Source organism: Ylistrum balloti, unplaced genomic scaffold, assembly GCF_031769215.1.
Source record: "Ylistrum balloti isolate Yb309-2 unplaced genomic scaffold, AGI_CSIRO_Ybal_v1 Utg371816, whole genome shotgun sequence".
NCBI classification, from domain to species: domain Eukaryota; kingdom Metazoa; phylum Mollusca; class Bivalvia; order Pectinida; family Pectinidae; genus Ylistrum; species Ylistrum balloti.
The window spans coordinates 22,654-47,941 of NW_026782903.1; the positions used below are offsets into that span (position 1 = coordinate 22,654).

Genomic DNA, 25,288 nt, shown 5'->3' on the forward strand with positions numbered 1-25,288 from the left:
CAACATATTAAATCAACTCTGTCCTTGCTCTGTAAATTGTAAAGTTTGCCCATTAATCATTAGCAGTGGCTCTGCGTACTGGAGTATTAATCTTAGCTGAGTCCGTGCCTACACTGACGAACGGTTTATGGAATTTTCACCATTGTTGCATTTCACAAAGGAATTCTGCGAGGAAATTTCATTATTGCTAATGTATAAAACATTTCGACAGTGGTTTTTTAAAAGCTTTGTTATGTCAATATCAATGATTGTCACCATATGTCCTGTAAACCACTTGATCCCTCGGCCGACAGATTAGTCCCAACACGGAGGGAAAGATTTCCCATGGACCTATAACTTGCAAGATGAACGATTCTTCAAATCATTGCAAGCAAGTTTCTTTGCGTCATCGAAGTATTTTAATATTTGTAATCGTCTTTTCGCCTATCAAATCGTAGTGATTTCGGTTTGATTAATAATTTACCTGACTCTAGAACTCACGAACTTCAAACTACTGGCCAAAGGCTATACTTATTTGTTTTATAATATATGATAAATGATTGATTTATATACATAAAACTTTTTCCATATATCCTGTATGACGTCATATTCATACATCATGCGAATGTAAATTTAACAACCCAGCGGGAACATGGAATTTAAGTCAATAACGTCTGAAAAATACTTTTTTGGCAGGAAGGGGTTTATACAGTGTCTTCCAAAACAGTGTTTTAGAACGGAGTTCGTCAATAAACGGACAATCAGATTGTTAAGACCGAAAGTCGAGCGTGTTCCCTCCAATATATAGGCTGATAAAAGTTATCCATTTGTATTTGATTTAACGACCTTGAACTTTCGAGACCTGAAATTTACTTCGGCCGTTTTGAAATGCGAATCGAAATGCTATTTTATGTTGCACCCGGTTAATCCAGTTTGATATGAACTCATTGACCTTGTAAGGTGTTATTTGAATTTCCATTTTATAATCTGGGGATCTGACAACAGGAAAACACCGCCATACGTAACCAGACTCAATACCAACGAAAAGATAGCAAACGATATCTAAATAAATTACACGGAAACCATTGAAAATGTACAAGGGAATTAAGACTTATCCATGACAAGACAACGTCAAGTAATCTGAAGGCTAGTTTTTAAGGACACGGCCAGGTCTTTGTTACATGCTATTAGGTCGCTTTAAAAGTCTTTGATTTTGATTAGCTTTTCAATGTTTTCAGTCTGGAATGAAAACAAAGACAGTTTGGCACAGAGAGGAGCGCGATTCATTTTAAGAGTTTTACACTGGTCTTTAGAAAGAGCTTACTACCAAAACAATAGTCTTTAGAAAGAGCTTACTACCAAAACAATAGTCTTTAGAAAGAGCTTACTACCAAAACAATAGTCTATAGGACATTCTAACTACCAAAACAATAGTCTATAGGAAATTCTAATTTCCAAAACATTAGTCTTTAGGGAGATCTAACCACAAAAACAACAGTCTTTAGGAAGAGCTTACCACCAAAACAAACGTCTTTAGGAAGATCTAACCACAAAACAATAGTCTTTAGGAAGATCTAACTACCAAAACAATAGTCTTTATGAAGATCTAACCACCACAACATTAGTCTTAAGGAATAACTTACCACCAAAACAAAAGTCTTTAGGAAGATCTAACCACCAAAACATTAGTCTTAAGGAATAACTTACCACCAAAACAAACGTCTTTAGGAAGATCTAACCACCAAAACAAACGTCTTTAGGAAGATCTAACCACCAAAACAAACGTCTTTAGGAAGATCTAACCACCAAAACAAACGTCTTTAAGAAGATCTAACCACCAAAACAAACGTCTTTAGGAAGATCTAACCACCAAAACAAACGTCTTTAAGAAGATCTAACCACCACAACAAAGTCTTTAGGAAGAGCTTACCACCAAAACAAACGTCTTTAGGAAGATCTAACCACCAAAACAAAATTCTTTAGGGAGATCTTACCACCAAAACAAAAGTCTTTAGGAAGAGCTTACCACCAAAACAAACGTCTTTAGGAAGATCTAACCACCAAAACAAAATTCTTTAGGGAGATTTTACCACCAAAACAAAAGTCTTTAGGAAGAGCTTACCACCAAATCAAACGTCTTTAGGAAGATCTTACCACAAAAACAAGAGTCTTTAGGAAGATCTTTTCACCAAAACAATATTCTTTAGGAAGATCTAACCACCAAAACAAAAGTCTTTAGGAAGTTCTAACTACCAAACAAAAGTCTTTAGGAAGATCTTACCACTAAAACAAGAGTCTATAGGAAGAACTTACCACAAAAACAAAAGTCTTTAGGGAGATCTATCCTTAGATCACCAAAACAATATTCTTTAGGAAGATCTTACCACCAAGACAATATAGGCTTTAGGGAGATCTTACCACCAAAACAATACTCTTTAGGAAGATCTTACCACCAAGACAATATAGTCTTTAGGAAGATCTTACCACCAAAACATTTGTCTTTACGAAGATCTAACCACCAAAACAACAGTCTTTAGGAAGATCTTACCACCAAAACAAACGTCTTTAGGAAGATCTAACCACCAAAACAAAAGTCTTTAGGGAGATCTTACCAACAAAACAATATATTAAACAAAATACACCATAGTATGAATCACTGTCTTATGGTCTTACCGCCGTTCATCTTACCTGGGAACATTCCTATGGCATATTATTGTAGAGAGTAAAACTTGAATGCTGTTATATAAATTATGTATTTTAGGAGCACCATTTTAGGAGCTGTAGAGTATACAGCATCACATTGCGACTATTGACCTGTTTAAGTAGTGGTAAGAATGATAACTAGAAATTGGTTCGCTTTCATTGAACAACTAGACGAGCTACCGATCTAATGTTGTTGGCATTGGTTCATGTGTAATCTAGGATTCCAATAAAAACAAAGAGGGTCCGTATCCTATCATTGATCTGAATTATTGTAATACTAAAACATTTCTAACCTGAACTTCGTAATGTTTAAGATTGGATGTGTTGCTAGTGTTTTCCAGCTCATCGAGCTCATCCTTCCAGTAAGTTGTAAGGAGAGGTAGAACAAGAACATGCTGTATGAAGAACTGTTTCTAGAAACAGTTGTTAAAGGAAATGTTGTTGTATTAAATTTAAACAAAGCTATTATTTAGGACCATATCCAGACAAATCAAATGATTATTTGCATAAAGAAATTATATTTCTAAAATTTTTAACCACCAAATTTTAAGAAGCATTTTCGATTCACGAGAATTAACTTTTTCTGTAACCGTCATTGTAATAATAAATATATTATGAATTCAGTGAACGAAATGACATCAGTTTGAATAAGACAGCATGTATATTTCTGTGGAGCTTACTAAATCCAGGATTATTGATCAAATTTGGTCGAAATTTAAAATGCTTTTTGTACATTATTTTGCTAACTAAAATATTTCTGTCTTTAGAACCGCTTCATGTTACGACTAGATATATGACAATAAATGTTTTGGTGGGGGTTGTTGAAACGAAAAAAATTCTGATAGCGGATTAAGTTATTTACAGTGGTGATGGTTCTATAGTAATTAATGACATTTCAGTGTAATTGATGACAATTCAGTGTAGTTGCTGACAGTTCAGTGTAATTGATGACAATTCAGTGTAGTTGCTGACAGTTCAGTGTAATTGATGACAGTTCAGTGTAATTAATGACATTTCAGTGTAATTGATGACAATTCAGTGTTATTGCTGACAGTTCAGTGTAATTGCGTGTAACTGATGACAGTTCAGTGTAATTGCTGACAGATCAGTGTAATTGATGACCTTTCCATGTAATTAAAGACAGTTCAGGGTAATTGATGACAGTTCAGTGTAATTGCGTGTAACTGATGACAGTTCAGTGTAATTGCTGACAGATCAGTGTAATTGATGACCTTTCCATGTAATTAAAGACAGTTCAGGGTAATTGATGACAGTTCAGTATAATTGATGACAGTTCAGTATAATTGATGACAGTTCAGTGTAATTGATGACAGTTCAGTATAATTGATGACAGTTCAGTGTAATTGATGACAGTTCAGTATAATTGATGACAGTTCAGTGTAATTGCTGACAGATCAGTGTAATTGATGACCTTTCCATGTAATTAAAGACAGTTCAGGGTAATTGATGACAGTTCAGTGTAATTGCGTGTAACTGATGACAGTTCAGTGTAATTGCTGACAGATCAGTGTAATTGATGACCTTTCCATGTAATTAAAGACAGTTCAGGGTAATTGATGACAGTTCAGTATAATTGATGACAGTTCAGTATAATTGATGACAGTTCAGTGTAATTGATGACAGTTCAGTTTGAAAAAAAAAACCTAATTGTTTACTTTTAAATGACATTGAAGCACTGTAGGTCGAATGTTGAATTATACAGGCCTCTAACTAAGAAAAGGTAATTTGATAACACACGTGCACTTGCATGTGCTTAGCACTGACAAAACACTTCAGGATGAGACAACTATATTTGGTACGAAGATCTTCGTACTACTTTACAATTGTATAATGAGAACCAAATGGACCCGAAAACACCGAGTTCTACTGAAACTTAAACACACATTACTTACGTGATCAGACATAACCTTCCCTGCATGCCATTTAATACACAGTGACTCATGTGTTCGTATTCACTATCGGACATTCGGTCGCCATTGCATTTTTTAAACTAAGAAAACATCACAGTGTACATATTGCGCTATATCTAATATGTCTATGGAATTGATCGGCGGTTACGACAGAAATCACACATCTAGGAAGGAATAACATATGTAATTTGCCGGATGACGTAAATCATTCTGCCACGCAAATCATTTTCTCGGATCAGATAACAATGAGAATGTCCAATAAAAAGTACTAGTAAATACAGCGTTACTCTCCCCAGGGATCATGGGATACATTATACTGTATCGACCAGGACCCCGTATTCCTGGCATTGCCAGCTTATCCTAGATGGTACTTTCCGACTGTACGCAATATTGTCTTTCTCTTGTTTTTGGACTATTGTACTGAAGGACCGTTTCTTTTTAACTGCATCGAAGTGTACTATATATTTGAGTACATATTATAGTATATACACATTTCTTGGATCGTGTAAATATTTATGTGTACATTAAAACATACGACCTTATATATATTTCTTTGGAACAGACATATTGTTCTGGAAGCGGTTGGTGGCGATACTATCGCGTCATTGACAACGCTCACAACAACAAAATTGTTCCAAGAAAAAATTATCAATTTAATTTTTCTATTTACTTTTTTGCGAATCTATATCGTGTAGTACTAGGATGTCACTTTTAAAACCATGTTTATATAACACTTCGGAGTGTAAACAAACATTTATTGAAAGGAATGACACACTTTTGCTCGAACCGGATCGCCAAACGTAATATCAATGCAAACAAGGGGGATTCAACAGCTTTATCTGGAGACTGTAACGTAAGTGTAAATAATAACATGTCATATGACCGTGATCGGACGTGTAACCTGTCATACTACCGTGGTCGGTCAGGTAACCTGTCATACTATCGTGGTCGGACGGGTAACCTGTCATAATATCGTGATCGGACGGGTAACCTGTCATACTACCGTGGTCGGACGTCGTGGTCGGACGGGTAACCTGTCATACTTCCCTGGTCGGTCAGGTAACCTGTCATACTACCATGGTCGGACGGGTAACCTGTCATACTACCATGGTCGGACGGGTAACCTGTCATACTACCATGGTCGGACGGGTAACATGTCATAATATCGTGGTCGGACGGGTAACCTGTCATAATATCGTGATCGGACGGGTAACCTGTCATACTACCGTGGTCGGACGGGTAACCTGTCATACTACCATGGTCGGACGGGTAACCTGTCATACTACCGTGGTCGGACGGGTAACCTGTCATACTACCGTGGTCGGACGTCGTGGTCGGACGGGTAACCTGTCATACTTCCCTGGTCGGTCAGGTAACCTGTCATGCTATCGTGGTCGGACGGGTAACATGTCATAATATCGTGGTCGGACGGGTAACCTGTCATAATATCGTGATCGGACGGGTAACCTGTCATACTTCCCTGGTCTGTCAGGTAACCTGTCATACTATCGTGGTCGGACGGGTAACCTGTCATACTACCATGGTCGGACGGGTAACATGTCATAATATCGTGGTCGGACGGGTAACCTGTCATAATATCGTGATCGGACGGGTAACCTGTCATACTACCGTGGTCGGACGGGTAACCTGTCATACTACCATGGTCGGACGGGTAACCTGTCATAATATCGTGATCGGACGGGTAACCTGTCATACTACCGTGGTCGGACGGGTAACCTGTCATAATATCGTGATCGGACGGGTAACCTGTCATACTACCATGGTCGGACGGGTAACCTGTCATAATATCGTGATCGGACGGGTAACCTGTCATACTACCGTGGTCGGACGGGTAACCTGTCATACTACCGTGGTCGGACGGGTAACCTGTCATACTACCGTGGTCGGACGTCGTGGTCGGACGGGTAACCTGTCATACTACCCTGGTCGGTCAGGTAACCTGTCATACTACCGTGGTCGGACGGGTAACCTGTCATACTACCGTGGTCAGACGGGTAACCTGTCATAATATCGTGATCGGACGGGTAACCTGTCATACTACCGTGGTCGGACGTCGTGGTCGGACGGGTAACCTGTCATACTACCCTGGTCGGTCAGGTAACCTGTCATACTACCGTGGTCGGACGGGTAACCTGTCATACTACCGTGGTCAGACGGGTAACCTGTCATAATATTGTGATCGGACGGGTAACCTGTCATACTACCGTGGTCGGACGTCGTGGTCGGACGGGTAACCTGTCATACTACCGTGGTCGGACGGGTAACCTGTCATACTACCGTGGTCGGACGGGTAACCTATCATACTATCGTGGTCGGACGGGTAACCTGTCATACTACGGTGATCGGACGGGTAACCTGTCATACTACCGTGGTCGGACGTCGTGGTCGGTCAGGTAACCTGTCATACTACCGTGGTTGGACGGGTGACCAGTGCTAATGTACTCATTGCTGATAAAGGTAGCCTTGGATCGATTTTCTGATCGGACCAGAAAAGGTACATGTCACTTATCAGACCACGTCGGTTTACCTAATCTGCTTCCGGTATATCCACACATTTACAATATCTTGCCCCTAAGCTATATCACTGTATCCGCCAAAAGTAGAGTTCGAAAGATATACCAAAGCCATACTTGGGGTAATTTTGGGTAGTATTTATCATGGATGTGTTGTTGCCATAGTGACGATTCTTCATTGACAATTTATCAGATTTCAAAACCAGGATTCACACTATATCCGTCCTAAATATTGAATTAAATCTCTAGGTAAATCTTCACATCTCACGGCATCCTCAGCATTTGGGAACCAGTGGTATGTTGGTAAGACATTAAGGGAACCAGCGGTATATTGGTAAGACATTTTGGAAACGTTGGTATATTGGTAAGATATTTGGGAACCAGTGGTATGTTGGTAAGATATTTGGGAACCAGTGGTATATTGGTAAGACATTTAGAGAACCAGTGGTATATTGGTAAGACATTTAGAGAACCAGTGGTATATTGGTAAGACATTTTGGAAACGTTGGTATATTGGTAAGATATTTGGGAACCAGTGGTATGTTGGTAAGATATTTGGGAACCAGTGGTATATTGGTAAAACATTTTGGAAACGTTGGTATATTGGTAAAACATTTGGGAACCAGTGGTATATTGATAAAACATTTGGGAACCAGTTGTATGTTGGTAAGACATTTGGGAACCAGTGGTATATTGGTAAAACATTTGGGAACCAGTTGTATGTTGGTAAAACATTTAAGAACCAGTGGTATGTTAATAAAACATTTTGGAACCAGTGGTATGTTGGTAAGTCATTTGGGAACCAGTGGTATATTGGTAAAACATTTGGGAACCAGTGGTATATTGGTAAAATATTTGGGAACCAGTGGTATATTGGTAAAACATTTGGGAACCAGTTGTATGTTGGTAAAACATTTGGGAACCAGTGGTATGTTGGTAAGTCATTTGGGAACCAGTGGTATATTGGTAAAACATTTGGGAACCAGTGGTATGTTAGTAAAACATTTTGGAACCAGTGGTATGTTGGTAAGTCATTTGGGAACCAGTGGTATATTGGTAAAACATTTGGGAACCAGTGGTATGTTAGTAAAACATTTTGGAACCAGTGGTATGTTGGTAAGTCATTTGGGAACCAGTGGTATATTGGTAAGACATTTGGGAACCAGCTGTATGTTGGTAAGACATTTTGGAACCAGTTGTATGTTGGTACGACATTTGGGAACCAGTGGTATGTTAGTAAGACATTTGGAAACCAGTGGTTTGTTGGTAAGACATTTGGAAACCAGTGGTTTGTTGGTAAGACATTTAGGAACCAGTGATATGTTGGTAAGATAACCAGTCTTTTCAGTCGTGACCGAATCGAGTAGTTAACACGGACAGCCACAAGAGATATAGGTGACCGATGTTTCGTCATTAAAATGAGCCAAATCAATGTGTGAAGGAAAAAACAAAGATTGCTAACACTTAAATTACGGTTAAGCAGCAGTCAGACCCATTTACGTCATACTGCTCAAGGTTTCGTCATGTTTTGCCACCGCATTCACACATTTGCTTAAGCATACGATTTCTTGCTACAATCCTTCGCTAACTAATTATAAACACCAAAAAAGTCTAGCCTCGTGCATTTTTGTCAATACCTGTCCAAAAATATCTCAAACAACATCAAAATCGCGTTTTATAACTAATCATTCTAGCTACTATCTCAAAATTTCTTATTTGTATTTAAAATTTCAACTTACTATCAATCGCTATCAAAATTTAGAAAAAATTGAGATTGAAAAGTTTAAATACAAAAGACTTCCAGTGACTGCAATAGGATTCCTGAATCTTATTGTAATTTAACCTCAAAAATAAATAAATAAATAAATAAATAATAATAAACGGTCCATGATGCCAACTTGATGGAGGCTTTTAATCGTTGATTGCAACGATCGGATAATACCTTTCACGATGATCAAATTTAGTTTTTCTTGAAGCATTTGTTATTTTGACAGTTCTAGAGTTTCCGTGCTGATGTTATCGTATTGATGAAGTAACATAAGTTTTATATAAAATAAAAGAATTTTAAGTAGGATTTACGAATAAACACTTGTTAACACCAATAATATAAACCCCTTTTTCGTGTACAAGAAAGCTATACATTTTAGTGAGTTTAACGTCTTTGCAACAGGTAGGGTCATTTCAGAACAAGTGTGAAGAGAGACAATATGGATAACCAAGGGATGAAGCCAAAGAGTGTATTAATTCCAGTCTGATAGCTCAAATCCAACACTGTTTACTGTGTAAATAATTTGATCTCGAGAGAAGTAAGCGCAGTGTGTTTCTATTTACTAAAATTCAATGTTGTCATTATGTTATCATCCCCCGCTAATCCTTATGTGACAATTATATTACAAATTGGATAACTAGTAAGGTTTTAATACATCCAATATTCAAAAACATGTAAATCACAAGTTGTAACTTATTTATTTATATATATATAAATATACATGTAATCATATCAACTTACTGGTGAACAACACTATGTGTTCCTATGAGCTTGAATCCTGGAGTATGGTAACCACGGACATATATGTGTGTATGTGTTATGTGGGACGTGTATGATAGGGAAACTGAGATTAATGAAGCAGAAAATTAAACATCATACAAGACATTAATTGCAACAACAACCATCGATTTCTGAGACAGAATCAGAACAATTTGTCTATCCACGGTTTCGTATAAATCCACATCCGGCGTTTTTCTAGATTACTTCCTTGTGCATCTGAAATTGGTCTGATAGAGGATGTTATGTCGGATATTTCCTGTCTTGATGTAAAGCGTTACTCGATTTCATGAAAAGGTATTAAATTGTTCATGAGTCCTATACAGAATTACGTCAGTCTGTAAATCTGCACATGCGTCATCTTGCGCCTACGTTTGCCATTATGCGATGACTACGGAGGGAAATCTTGTTATCTTATAACACTGACATGGCTTTTGGTCAAATTCTTTAGACTTGTCGAGATAATTATCAAGATAAAGCAAGTTAACTCATTCGGTAGGAAGGATAACAAATAGATCTTCTTTATTTTATGACTGTTTCCATTTTCAGTATTAGAGGCAAAACAAAACTTTATTTGTAAAGTAATGTCTGTGCATTTAATGCCTGAGTATGTAAATTTGTGCTATTTATTCGACAAATGAACTTATTCAGTAGTATTCAGTCACATTTTCATTTAAACTGTGTTAGACTTTCTATAACTTTACAAGCGCTCATCGTGAAAGCTCCCTGATGACCTTACAGTAGCAATCTAATAATTATTGGGTACGGTTGTACGGTGACACCGGATTCAGATTAACTATTGAAGATTTTTTTTTGTTTTCATCATGCCGTTCCTGCAAGTTATAAGCTTAGTTACCCCCATTGCTGACTCCTTCAACTTTTAAGCACAAATGCATTATTGACCATTTCAAAGGTCTCGGGAGCCTTTTAACCTGCTTTTTAGGTATTGTTACCGGAATATGGAGTCGGTTCTGTATATTACAAAAGGTGAAACTTGCCGTTCTCGAAGCCCTGAATACAACCCATTAATGTCATTCATAGTAATCGAAAACGGTGCAGTCATGCCAGTTTGTAAAATGACGACAAATATTATATAGCGCTTATCGCTTCAGTTTGGTGATTCTCGTGAAAACCTCGAAAAAATAAATGATGATTTTTATATCAATGCAGACGGACCGGTGTCACGTGTAATGATTGACCGGTGAAAGTATGCCCGACCCCGTTAATTTTAATAATGAACCCGTTCTCTTTTCTCCTGCAATACCTTTATAGTATGTTCAAAAACCAAGATGGTGGATATGCAAATTAAGTGAGCGAGCTTTATCTACCGTATGCTCCATATACATCAATATAGAGTAACGGCCCTTTGATCATGTTTGCCAAGGACACGAGACTTTGCGAAGGACACGAGATTTTGCCAAGGACGCGAGACTATAACTTTTCAGTGATACTGATGTCAGAATCAGCCACGGCTAAGTACTATAGACCTACGGAAAATAATATCCATAAGCAAAGAAAAACGTAGATAATGGGAAGTAGAATGATTATAACTGATGTGTTCCATAAGTATACAACTATAATAAACTTATTAAACTCATTTAATTTATGTTTGGCACGCAAGTTTGTGTACGTGTTTAGCACGTGGTATGTGCATGTTCTGGTACTCCGGGGGGAAAAGAGACATATTTTCCTGATCGGACGTGAGAACATTTTTGACAGAATGAGAAGGAGGTTGTATCTCAAACCTAATCACGCCAAACCAGCGTCAGTGTTTTCGTAGTTTTCATAATTTCTCAAAAGGTATGGAACTGTTTTTTGATATTGGAGAACTGTTTATTACAGTGGGTGTATTTTTCGGTATCACTATGCTCTCCAACTTCCGTTTCGTGTGTTGAATTGATGTAGTATCCAGTATAATCAAAAACCTTGTAAATGATATTGTACAACGTTTAGATTCACTTTACAGATCGTGAAATGTTATTTAGGTAATTGGAAATCTAACCTTCAAGCACTTCTCGCCTTCTCAATCAACCATCTATTCTAAAACGGAAAAAAATCTTATTCGGGCGTGCTAGCGGCGCCAAACATCTTGTAATTAACTCCTTGTCGGGAATATTTCACATTTTTCATTCTCTTCTTTTCCGGATAACTCTCTGAGAGCTGTTGTTGTTTTACAACTCGGTTTGATTTAACCAGAAGTGTGAACTACCATTAGATCTGAATTTAAGAGTTTCCGGTACACCGATGATTCTTAATTTCAACCATTGTCGACAACTTGTGTTTGATTTTCTGATATATCATCAAATACAATCTCCAATTGACAGTACGATTACATAGGGTTACCAGCATCAGCGCTCTGTACAATTTTCCCACACTGAACGCGAATCAAACTACGGGCACGCTGGCATTCTCTCTATGTCCCCATATAAAGGGAAGTGTCACCGATTGCTTTCTAGAGGAATAAATAACAATAAAAATCACAAGCGGAATATTCACTCCAAATATTCTATACATAACGCACCAAATAACAATACTTTTTGTTGACATGGTATTTAAAGATTAATGCTCATGAGACTTTCACAAATAAAACATTTTTGTTACATTAGAATAGTGACAGTAGATAAATCACGGGAGAATTGAATTGATATGTTTATCTAGAGAATGCGTAAACATTTTAAAACAAACATAAAATCTAGTTCAGGTGACTCAACGCAATAACGTTTTAACCGGCTATAAGAAAAATGTTCTATGTCCTCCTTTCTGTGGGGAGAAGACGAGCATATCCTGTAATATAAGCACTGATCTTTCATGCTTATTAGATAATCGGTCCGTTTTCAATCTCACTTAGATTTAACAATACATATCATTAGATAAATAAAAAAAAATTAAAAATAAACAAATCAACAATAAACTATCGATGAAAATGAAAAACGAAAGAAAAGAAAACACACAAATAAAAACACATCAAACAAAACATCGATGTCTTAGAGAAAAGGAGGGGAAATCCTTAGGACATTTTCGATCTGCGTTAAAACGGTTTCCCAATCTATCCAGTTCCTTCCTTATGTCAGTGTGACCCAGTTTCACGTCCTTTACGTGTGTATTATACATCTTATGACTACAGACAGAGTACATTGATTTTACGGGAGACCTAGGGGAGGTACAAAGATGTCAAAACAGCATCAGATCACGTGGGAGAGAGGAATCAGTAGTACTTTCTCCGGACACCTGATCTTCATTGATACTCTTCTATGAAGAAAGTAGTAAACACCGAATGCTTTTTTTTCAGTCCACCTCTTTTTTGTGTCCTACCACACCAGTCATTGCAATAATAATGTGGTGTATTTTACCAAATGTCAATGGGAAAGAAAAACAACAAATGTATCAACAACTCGATGTTGAAGGAAAGTGAAAGAAATTGCTGAATAAGTTGATATATCCCGGTCATGGCTTTACAACGATTTCCAAAGTTATGCATCCCCAGCAAGACATCGTTTATAGAAAGCCATTTAATGTTCATTAAAATCGGACACAAAATTCCTATGTATGTAGTATTGCACGAACCGGAAGTTGAATCGGACGACTACTATTGAACTTTAATTACAAAAGGTAATTGAATATGGTGAGGAAATTGGTTAAGATAGAATATGACTGACTAATATGATGAATTTCGCTATTGCTTTTCCGTCCCTCTAAACATTAGCTTAACGAAAACATGCTTTAAGTGATATATAGTGCTGTTTAGCGATTTGAAATGTCTCGCTCAGCATATCATCCTTATTTCGCTCGTATTATTAGAATAAACTTCTCTCTGCCGTCGCTTGTAGCAGAAAAAATGACAATTGTCGTACCATCTCCCAGAAAAAGCAATTCATATATATATAAATTGCGGTTTTAGGATCAATGGGTGAAATAACGAATCACTCGCCTTTCCTATGTCGCTCGGATAATCTTTGTTTTGTCGCACCGCACGGAGAAAGAACGATTATTCTTGTTTTGTCACAGGAAAACTGATCATAATTATTAAACCCATCTTGTTGCCATATGGGATGAATAAAGGCTGATCTTGTTTATTTTTTGAAAATTAACAGAAAATACAACTTAGGTTCCTTTGATATTTACGTGATGTCTGTTAGCGTCTACACCACTGAACAGATTTGCGGTATTTACAAATCATAACAAATAAAAAAAAAAAGCCTTCAAATAACGTAATGTTGTTGTAGTTGTAGGTACAATGCAGATAAATTGGGTAATATTCCAATGTCATGATTTATTTAAGGACAGATAAAAACATCTTCCATCCAATAAATGTTCTATTTATGGCTCCGTGTAAGAAATGTGGGCGCACCTATGTCTGTAGAATATTTCATGGCCTATGTAAATGGAAACCAATTACCTTACTCAAAGTACACGAATAGAATTTAATTGTCTTAGTGCAGAAGGTTTATCGTTTTCAATCGCTATTTTGAGTTTGAATGGGAATTACAAAACTGCTCGGACCAAGCGGTGTGCGAGATAACCTCCCCGTCCTTAACTCGCTGCTCGTCATCATTGTTATCATCATGCTGATCATCAATATCATCATAGACGGTCGATCGAAAATAGGTTTCTGCGTTTACATTACGTAATGAAATCCTTTGAAATTAATGATGATAGATATCGAGTGATGTCGATGCAGGTCAGCAGGTACACGTGAGTTTCGCGTTTCACTGACATTCCAATTGCGCATTCAGCAGTAGATGATACTCCAAGTTCCACGCTAAGTATGTTTGAACGATCAAGACATCCTTAAATCTATCACGTGCGCTCTCATATACTTATTTATAGTATCTCTAGAAGTTGTGTAGTTCCTTATTTGCCAGTGCGGCATTTAAAACGTGTGTCAAGTTATCATAGTTATTGAATTATTGCTGTTCAAACACTTAGAATAAAAACAGAATAAATAGAAAGTTAAATCTGAAATTTCACTGTCACCATGACATCATTTATCGAAATCTGTGTGTAAGAACTATCTATTTTCAAAATCAGAATTTGCCGTGACATTCGTGATATGATGGTAAGATCACCTTATATAACATAATGTTAAATGTCAGTAACATGGCTTAAAACAGAGTGTACAACAGATACACAAATTAATAGTATATTTCCGTGTAAAGGGATCTGTTTTAAGAAACAGCAGAACTTTGCCCACGAACCAATTTAAACTTAACTGAGTATTATTTATAGCATCATGAGGGTTACTCAAAAAAGGTCTATATGATAAGATACAGCTGCATCATACAGCTGTTTTGTCTATATAGGACTTGTATAGTCTTTGAGTCTTTGATGATAAAGGTAAACATTTTGACACCCTCGCGGTGACTGAGAAAAATAAAAATGGCTTGAAGGAAAAATCAAAATCTAGGTGGAGATGTGTACCAGCCCCATAATTCAATAAATTTTGTAATTTTCCTAAAAACGTTGCATAGTTGTTACGACAAACTCGTTAAGGTAAAACGATCATTTGGCGACGCCAGCAATTATGATGTACATGAAACATGAGACAGGCTAGATTTTGGAAATATTTTGGTCATTCAGCTGTATCCATGGCGGTGTGAAGTCTCTATAGGAACGCGGAGGAAACCAAGCAATTTCTTAATAGATGTATATGGCCTTTCTAGCCTTCCACACGAGTGGGGATCTCCCTTTGGTCATCAGCAATCATCAGCTGTGTCTAGACAGGCCATATGAGGTAATTGTAGGCTTTTAACAATTTATCTGTAAATGCGAGTTTGGGCAAAATTATTGTTTAATAGGTTGCTTCATACACCAAACTGGTATGTATATTGTTTATGTAGCATCGGAAAACATACACAAAAACGTTTTATGGAATTAGACAGGGCGGAGTGTTTTACATGGCGTTTAGTGTTGATCCATCATCAGTGAAAAAGCCATATACCGGTAGTATAAGAATGGTTTACACTGACTGTGAACATTTAGAGGAAACCTTAGGACTACACGACATGAGATCGACGTTTATGGAACAGATATCGGCCAAATGACAGCACAACAAGTCACGTTATCACCAGCACCAGCAGAAACAGACACTGGCTCAAGACATCTAGACCAGATTTTCGGTGCCATACAAGTGATCAGTGTAAATGCCGAATAGTATTACATGTTTTTTTTTCGGATCAGCAGTCGTTATCGGCAGAGTTCACTCTACACTAAAGCATTTTCAATTGACAAGGACATGTTTATGGAATTCCAGTCCTGTTTTGAAGATACTGGAAAAGAGGACGAAATTTCTAAAAATAGTCCGTTTTTGTAGCCGTTTCATTCCATGTGCAAGGTTTCTGTTCCCTGTCATTATATAGGCCCTTTTCTTATTTTGGGAAATATTTCAACTATTTCCTGTTCATGTTGATTCTTATTTTGGGAAATATTTCAACTATTTCCCGTTCATGTTGATATTTCTAATAATGTGATTTAGATTAAAGTTTGTGAAAATCCAAGTTAAAAGATCCAAGATTCTTCACCACGACGATGACATCATGATATCTTTTAATGTAATTCATTAGCTGTCATTAATGAGATGAATGACCAAAATGAAAGCGGAGATTACATTTTACCTATATTTCATCTGATTTATATAATGTAACGATCACATCATAATCAGATATGTACCTATTCCGTACTCAAATCTATACAGCTTGGCTCTTCATCATCAAAAGTACAAACCTTATTAGATGGTGACATCCGGGACATCATGATATCTTGACACATGCCAGAACGACCGGAAGTAGCAACGGAAGTGAATCCAGGTAGGACAGGGACGTGCTGCACGGTAACAGTATTTCATATCGTATGACGCTTAATGGAACCCGAGTAAGATTCTCTCTATCGTCGTCGTTATTCAATGTCAGAAAAAAATTGATTTTCTCAACACGACATTTAACTTGAATGATTAGCTTTTATCGCAAAATCAGAAAAAAGACCATCTAAACAACAACATCTGTCATTCCCACTGGGCTGGTGATGTTAGAATTACCCAGTAGACTGGCATTCCAACGTGTTCTCAGATTTATTGAACATTTTGTAATTACTCCCCCAGTTGTACGAGACCATCGAAAACTTGACTATACTTACGCCGTAGTTTAAGAATCCATTACCAAGAACATGAGATAGCTTTCTGAATTGTATCAATGATACAATATCGCCTCGTTATATCGCTGAAAGTAACACACGCTCATATTTCTTGTCCTACTGACAAGTTAAAGTTAAGATAATTTTCATTTGAAGTGAAACCCTTTTCCAATTTTCCACAAGTATTAAATTTGAAAACAGAAAATGCTATTAATGGAAAACTGTAGTTTAATGGAACATTTTAATTCGTTTGAAAATGAAATGAAATTTGTATTATTAAGTTACGTAAATGACGTATGTATTTTGCGTAGAAAACGACTTGAAAACAAACTACTGTAATAAAATTTGATACCGAATGCCAGTGCATTTTACCTTGTATCTCATTCGAAAATAAATGTTCATTTTATGGAAATAATCAAATTTAACATTTTGATTATTTTTATCTAAAACAAGATATATTACATTGAAATTATAAGAGATGTTCTTATCACCGCCGTAATATATTGTCTTTGTATGGCATGTGTATTGCTACTACCTATGTTGATATGTTTCAGGTTTGTGTTATAATGTTATAACAATAGTGAATCATGTATTGTTGTAGGAATACAAGCTTGGAGACGAACTTCAATTTTTAATTCAATATTAAGAGAAACAATAATGTGTCATTATCTAAATAAACAATTGTTTACTCCAAATTTTACGTAATCATTGCCATATTTCTTTCAGAAAACCGACAAATCAATAAAAAAAATAACACTGATAAATAAATAGGAGACAATGGAAAAATAAGACAGAAATAAAACATTAAAAACCTTTTTTTTAAACATCATTTATTTATTGTCGTCTCACAATGTTTTATAACATAAGCAAAGACTTGAAAAACAACATCAGCAAGAAATGATTTGTTGTTGACAGATTAACAAACATCTGTAGACATAGAGGGTATGTTGTGTTTGACGATTCCTTGAAAAAGTCTTAAATAGTCTTCCGAGATTATCAGACGATCTGAAAAGAAATTTCTGAAAAGGATTGGTTTAGGTAGCAGTACTCAGTTTCTCGATGTGGCAAGGTGTATATTATTTTTCCTCTCAAAATCATAATAAATAAATAAAAGAATATAGTCTCTTCAGAAAATAAAAAAAATAAAATAAAATAAAAAATAAAAAAAGATTGAGCGGAAACGTTTTTAAGCAAAATGCTCTATTTCAATTCTATCTTCTGTATTTTAAAGAGAATTTCAAATAAAAGACGTCATTGTTAACATTTATAAGGACATCTGATTGCCCTTCAATAAAACACGAAATTGGCAGCACAGTTTTACACATCAGTTGACTATGGCCAGGATTAGGGTAACTAATTTGACGACACATGTTTCAAAGAACTGAAAAAAAAACAGCAGTAATTTAGATTGATCAATAAGGAGGGAAGCTACGGTCACAATACCCAAGAAGTCGCCCTGAAGTCTTATCTAACGCCATGCCATACAATTTAAGCTCATCTATAGCCTGAATAAAGAACCAATTTGCCATTTTTGAGAAAAAATAAGATGATATAATTACGTTTTATTACATCGTAACTATTGTGGCATTTAAGTAACAGTGTATACATGACTCATGAGTAAAGTTTATTCCTGATACAGTCAAATGTAAGACAGAATCAATGCCACGGAGAATATACCTGATCCTGTGCTTCGGCCTGGTATATTGGCTTCAATAAAATAAAAACTACATGGAGTGTTTCTCGTGTCCAGAGCTCGTTTCCGAATCGAAATGTGAAAAACTGAAACAGACATAAAATACAAATACTGGTGTGTTGCCAAATATGAAAATTAAAAGTCCATAAATTGTTTTTCGGAGCACGCCTTGGTAGAAATGCATTTAAAGCATTTAAATAACACACGTCCTATTTAATAGTAGTCGTTAAACTATACTTGACTGTAGACCTCAGGTCGACATGGCCGTAGCAGGTTCCCTCTATAACCGGTTTGATGGTAACAAATCCGTATATTACGTGGTACTCTAAATTTATGAAATTTGTCCGTACTGGAGTCTCCAGTGATCTGGGTGATCATTCTATCATTATTTTGTAATGGTTGTCTGGCAGATATATCTTATTTGACTTTCCTACTCTGCTGGTTGCATCTAATTTTCCTCTGTCTTTCCTGTATCAGCACTTTCTCCATATTTTGGTTGATTGTATCTGCTCCTATGTCTGTTTCCTCGTTAAACATTAGCCTGCCAATGTTTCTGAGCTGTCTTCCCTTTCGCATAATAACTACATTGTCCTTTAATAGATACTACAAACCACTGCCCTCTAAATACCTACTGTGTGACGATGTTGTCGGTGTGCTTGCCAGTGCCCTACTATTTTGTGTCTGCCCATTTAATAAGAGGTCTACAGTGTCGTTTCCATTTCCTTGCTTACCCTTTACATATATAATCTTCCTTACATCCACTCGTTAAAATGTTTACATAGTGCTTTTGTCATCTGTATTAATGCTATTCACCTGTGTGTCTTTTATACAATCTTATTGCAAGCGGTAGAAAGTGCTGATAGAATCTGTCTCGGTCTAAAAGTGAAACGGCTGATAATAAACACGTGTACCTGACATTTGTTTTTCTAAAATCATAAGATATATGAAAATTATGAAATTTCTCCATCTAGAACTGGACATTTATTTCAATCCCTTTGTTTACCTTCTACAAAATTTGCCCATAGCTTCACTGACGAGTCCTAGAAGGACAAAACGGCTGTATGATGTAGCATCACTGACGAGTCCTAGAAGGACGAAACAGCTGTATGATGTAACATCACTGACGAGTCCTAGAAGGACGAAACGACTGTATGATGTAACATCACTGACGAGTCCTAGAAGGACGAAACGACTGTATGATGTAACATCACTGACGAGTCCTTGAAGGACGAAACGACTGTATGATGATGTACTCCATTGCTTGGCTTGGTCTAACTGTAAATTTGCATTAAAAGGTATTCACGTGTGACAATCATTGTCAGCACTAGCTATAATTAGCACCACAACGCCAATGGGATTTTAAGACCAATGTATACATGTCAATTAAAAGACTTCAAATAGTCTATAAGGTCTGATATCATCTGCTGTACCAAAAATTGAAACTACTTTTTTGCCTACGCGACCTCCCGAAAAAATTACCCCCCCCCACCCCACCCAAAAAACAAAAAAAAAAAAAAAAAAAAACCCAAAAAAACAAAAACCATGAAATCGTTTCATTTAAAATATTTGATTTTTGATATAAACATATTCTATTGGACATAAGTAGCAATAGGATAGTATACAAGTTTTACAACTTATATAAAGTCCTTTCCAAACATATAAATACACACACATTATATCTAGAAGGTGGCAGTATGATAACAAACAATAATAAACAAGATTAGAAAGAGAGAGAGAGAGAGAGAGAGAGAGAGAGAGAGAGAGAGAGAGAGAGAGAGAGAGAGAGAGAGAGAGAGAGAGAGAGAGAGAGAGAGAGAGAGAGAGAGAGAGAGAGAGAGAGAGAGAGAGAGAGAGAGAGAGAGAGAGAGAGAGAGAGAGAGAGAGAGAGAGAGAGAGAGAGAGAGAGAATATCAGAAAAATATTTCGAATGGTATTCTATAGTATAGATTTACTAGATTTACCTATAAACTATATTATTTTATTAGGTTTCTTTTTACTATTAGCATGGTTAGTCATGATTGACTTACTGCACAATTGTAATAAACAAAACCACAATTGTAATAAACAAAATGACAATTGTAATAAACAAATCTACAATTGTAATAAACAAAACTACAATTGTATTAAACAAAATAGCATTTGTAAGAAACAAAACCACAATTGTAATAAACAAAATGACAATTGTAATAAACAAATCTACAATTGTGATAAACAAAACCACAATTGTAATAACTTAAACTACAATTGTAATAAACAAAATGACAATTGTAATAAACAAACTGCAATTGTAATAAACAAAATGACAATTGTAATAAACAAACTACAATTGTAATAAACAAAATGACAATTGTAATAAACAAACTACAATTGTAATAAACAAAACCACAATTGTAATAAACAGAACCACAATTGTAATAAACAGAACCACAATTGTAAGAAACAAAACCACAATTGTAATAAACAAAATGACAATTGTAATAAATAAAACAACATTTGTAATAAACAAAATGACAATTGTAATAAACAGAACTACAATTGTATTAAACAAAATAGCATTTGTAAGAAACAAAACCACAATTGTAATAAACAAAATGACAATTGTAATAAACAAATCTACAATTGTAAAAAAAACAAAACAACATTTGTAATAAACAAAACAACAATTGTAATAAACAGAACCACAAATGTAATAAACAAAACCACAATTGTAATAAACAGAACCACAATTGTAATAAACTAAACCACAATTGTAATAAACAAAACTACAATTGTAATAAACAAAACCACAATTGTAATAAACAACAATTGTAAGAAACAAAACCACAATTGTAATAAACAAAACTACAATTGTAATAAACAAAATACAATTGTAATAAACAAATCTACAATTGTAATAAACAAATCTACAATTGTAATAAACAAAACCACAATTGTAATAAACAAAATGACAATTGTAATAAATCTACAATTGTAATAAACAAAACCACAATTGTAATAAACAAAATGACAATTGTAATAAACAAATCTACAATTGTAATAAACAAATCTACAATTGTAATAAACAAAACCACAATTGTAATAAACAAAATGACAATTGTAATAAACAAATCTACAATTGTAATAAACAAAACCACAATTGTAATAAACAAAACTACAATTGTAATAAACAAAACCACAATTGTAATAAACAAAACTACAATTGTAATAAACAAAATGACAATTGTAATAAACAAACTACAATTGTAATAAATAAAACAACATTTGTAATAAACAAAATGACAATTGTAATAAACAAAACCACAATTGTAATAAACAAAACCACAATTGTAATAAACAAAACTACAATTGTAATAAACAAAACCACAATTGTAATAAACAAAACTACAATTGTAAGAAACAAATCTACAATTGTAAGAAACAAAACCACAATTGTAATAAACAAAACTACAATTGTAATAAACAAAACTACAATTGTAATAAACAAAATGACAATTGTAATAAACAAATCTACAATTGTAATAAACAAAACCACAATTGTAATAAACAATTTTAATAAACAAAACCACAATTGTAATAAACAAAACTACAATTGTAATAAACAAAATGACAATTGTAATAAACAAATCTACAATTGTAATAAACAAAACTACAATTTTAATAAACAAAACCACAATTGTAATAAACAGAACCACAAATGTAATAAACAAAACCACAATTGTAATAAACAATTGTAATAAACAAAACCACAATTGTAATAAACAGAACCACAAATGTAATAAACAGAACCACAAATGTAATAAACAAAACTACAATTGTAATAAACAAAACCACAATTGCAAGAGTTGATTTTTAGCGTTTGTTTTCCATTGTTAATGAGATAAAGACCTAACATTGTTTTCACTTTGATGTTCTTATGAACAAACTGCCAGTCACGTAATCTTGAAACAAATGGAGGTTTTATTAACTTCATTTCTTCATTTGCATATACTATGTAGCCTAATACAGCTACCGTTTTATATTACTATCATTTATATAAATATTGTCATATGCATCGCACGAGCATACTCATAACTTCTAATTAATGTTACATGTATTTGATGTAAATGTAATTGTCAAGCTGTCATATTCCATCATTATCTTAATGCAGAAGCTGTAACTGCACAGTGTAATTTAAATTCTAGTCGTTTGTACTAGGAAGCTTTCACAGCTTTGCCTCATCGCGACATACATCTTGAACATATGTGACAACAACGCTTACTCTAGTTTCATTATCATTTCCACCTTATCTAGTTATATTTTATAGGTACACGATCGAAGTTTCTTAGAATGAAGACGTATTAAGATATAGTGACCAATAGAAGCTTAATTAGTAAAACATAACGAAATTAAAGAATCTTCCATGATAACAACAATCATAAATGAAACTACACAGTTCATGCATTATTTTCAATCGTTTTTGTCGTCATATGCATACAAGTCCTCATCCGAAATTAGGTGAAGAAGGGTTGAAACAAATATCGGTAGGAAAAACATATACTGTCCTAAACAGTCAGAAAGAGAATCATGGAAACAGTCAGATATATTTCATAGAAGAGATCAGTAAGAAATTTTGCAATTAAAATATCATCATTTCAATGTATAAATATAGTGAAGCGCTGCTGGCGAAAAAGCTTTAACCACAGAAGCTTTTTAAAAGTAATCCTCCCATACATTTTGTTCAAGTGAATTTCATCTTATTATGCATCTTATTTCAAATTCCAATATCTCCAAAACTCAATCAATCGAAAAGTCTTTTGGGATTTCTTAAACTCATTTTGTGTCGGATGTAATTGAGACTAAATTTCTTTGGAATCACCGTTGGAGACAACTTAAACTGTGTATCACGCTCTTTATCATGATGTTATCTGCGTGTGATTGGAACATGGTTGTCTAAATTGATCGTAGTCAATTGAGAATCCTCCAAACCGGATGTGGACTTGGCAGTTGCCGCGGAGCTGTAATGGCGTTTATTATCAGAATAATCGACAGTTTGCCATTTACATTTATCAACGTACTACAGACCGAGTCATTAATTTTTCGATAAAGTACACAAATGGAGATCCTTTACATTTGTCACATATTTACAAAGTTGGTTGAAATTCCAAGTCAGTCTGTTGTTAGGAATGAAACTAAAAAACTTTTTTTTCTTAAAACATTCGAAATATGAAAAAAACACTAACTCTGCGGAAAATATAATAAATTTTCTCTAGTAGTCGCACTGTTTGCCGACATCAATTATTTGTGCCGTATTCATATTTTGAAGCTCGATTGTAATAATGCACGACGATTTCAATGTTTAATAAATCACATTTTCCCCAGAACAAATCTTTTACAGAAATTATGTGTTATTTTCAAAGAATCATTATGGTCTGTTTTAATGTCAATAAATTTTCGATTTACAGTTTCACATCTAAAACACGATATTGTTCTTGCTATAAATCATTCTCTTATCCAATAAAGTTAATGCAAAAGACAAAAGCAGGATTGACATGATATGAGCATCATAGAGACGGAGGATCTCAAATCCAACGAATGTCGCCAGATTACTTATTTTCGTGGTATCCGGGATTACGTTGTAATATTGTAGGTCTTCAAACAGTCACTGAGTGTCAAGTGTCTGTCCACACACGTTTCAAACGGATTTGAGTCCACAAAACGGCCCCAAAATCCAGAAAACTCTAATCTCTAGATGGGTTTCGTCTTGGGGACAAAAGTTCGTCGACCCCAAGGGTATTTCATTGGCACATTGTAATAGTTGCTTAAAATGATAGCCCATTTTATTTTCATTTAATAGCACTTCTTTAACCAAGTCGTTAAAACGCTTAATCCTCCAGGGACATGTTGAATGTGGAAAACTTAAAACTAGTTAGTAATAAAATCTCCGGCAAAATTTCCTCTAAAAGATTCATTAAAAGTCACAAGAAATTTGCAGTATTCTAATAGGACAAATCTAGTAAGTATGTACTTAAAGCTTTTGCAAAAGAAACAAAGCAATAATGAAAGAAGAAAACATGGCACACGTTGCACTGTTGAGAAGGTCAAACACTTCACATAACGAAATAATTGATCTTTAAGACTACGAACCTCAGGTTTACATTGGTGTTCGCTTGTATAACTAGATATCAAACTGTTTAGTCAGAAATGTGATCGAATGAGCTAGTCATGTGTGTAATGTCATACGACAGACAACATTTGTATAATATCTCCATTTCTTCGCCAATAAATCCCTCACTATGTGAAAAAAATACGGTAATGATTGAAAAATGTCATCAAGGGCCCTTGTTGATACAAACTTCAAGCGGAGTTGTTTTCTAGACAAGAGTCCATACAAACGGTATATATGGTGTTATTTCTGTAGTGGAAGGCGACATTTCAGCACGTCTACAAAGCATGCCTAGTCGTCAAAGGTTATATACACAGTGAAAGGTCAGCATCTCTCTATGGTCGAGAAATGAATGCAACATTTGCTAGAATAGTTTGACATTTGTGAAATATTCGCAATATCACATACATTGTAAAACCAGTCGCAATGTTAATAACAACACAGTAATTAAGTTATTCAGTTGTCAACCTTTTACTACGTGTTATGTCATGGAATATACTTTGCATGCTTTTATTTTGTTTTTAATGAATCAAGTTTATATGATTTGATGAAAAGAATGTATGTGACAATTAGCTGTTTGTTTCATTTGTATGTCTTCATGAAGGCAACAATAGATGCTTGTTTATATACAATGTG

At 35.1% G+C, this 25,288-nt stretch overlaps 1 protein-coding gene across 1 annotated transcript; it reads right to left on the reverse strand.

The window, feature by feature from the left end:
* Positions 1-5,925: 5,925 nt before the first annotated feature.
* On the reverse strand, positions 5,926-6,507 carry LOC132563660 (uncharacterized). Its single transcript, XM_060228400.1, has one exon. The coding sequence runs from the start codon at positions 6,505-6,507 to the stop codon at positions 5,926-5,928; it is 582 nt and encodes a 193-aa protein (XP_060084383.1).
* Positions 6,508-25,288: the final 18,781 nt, after the last annotated feature.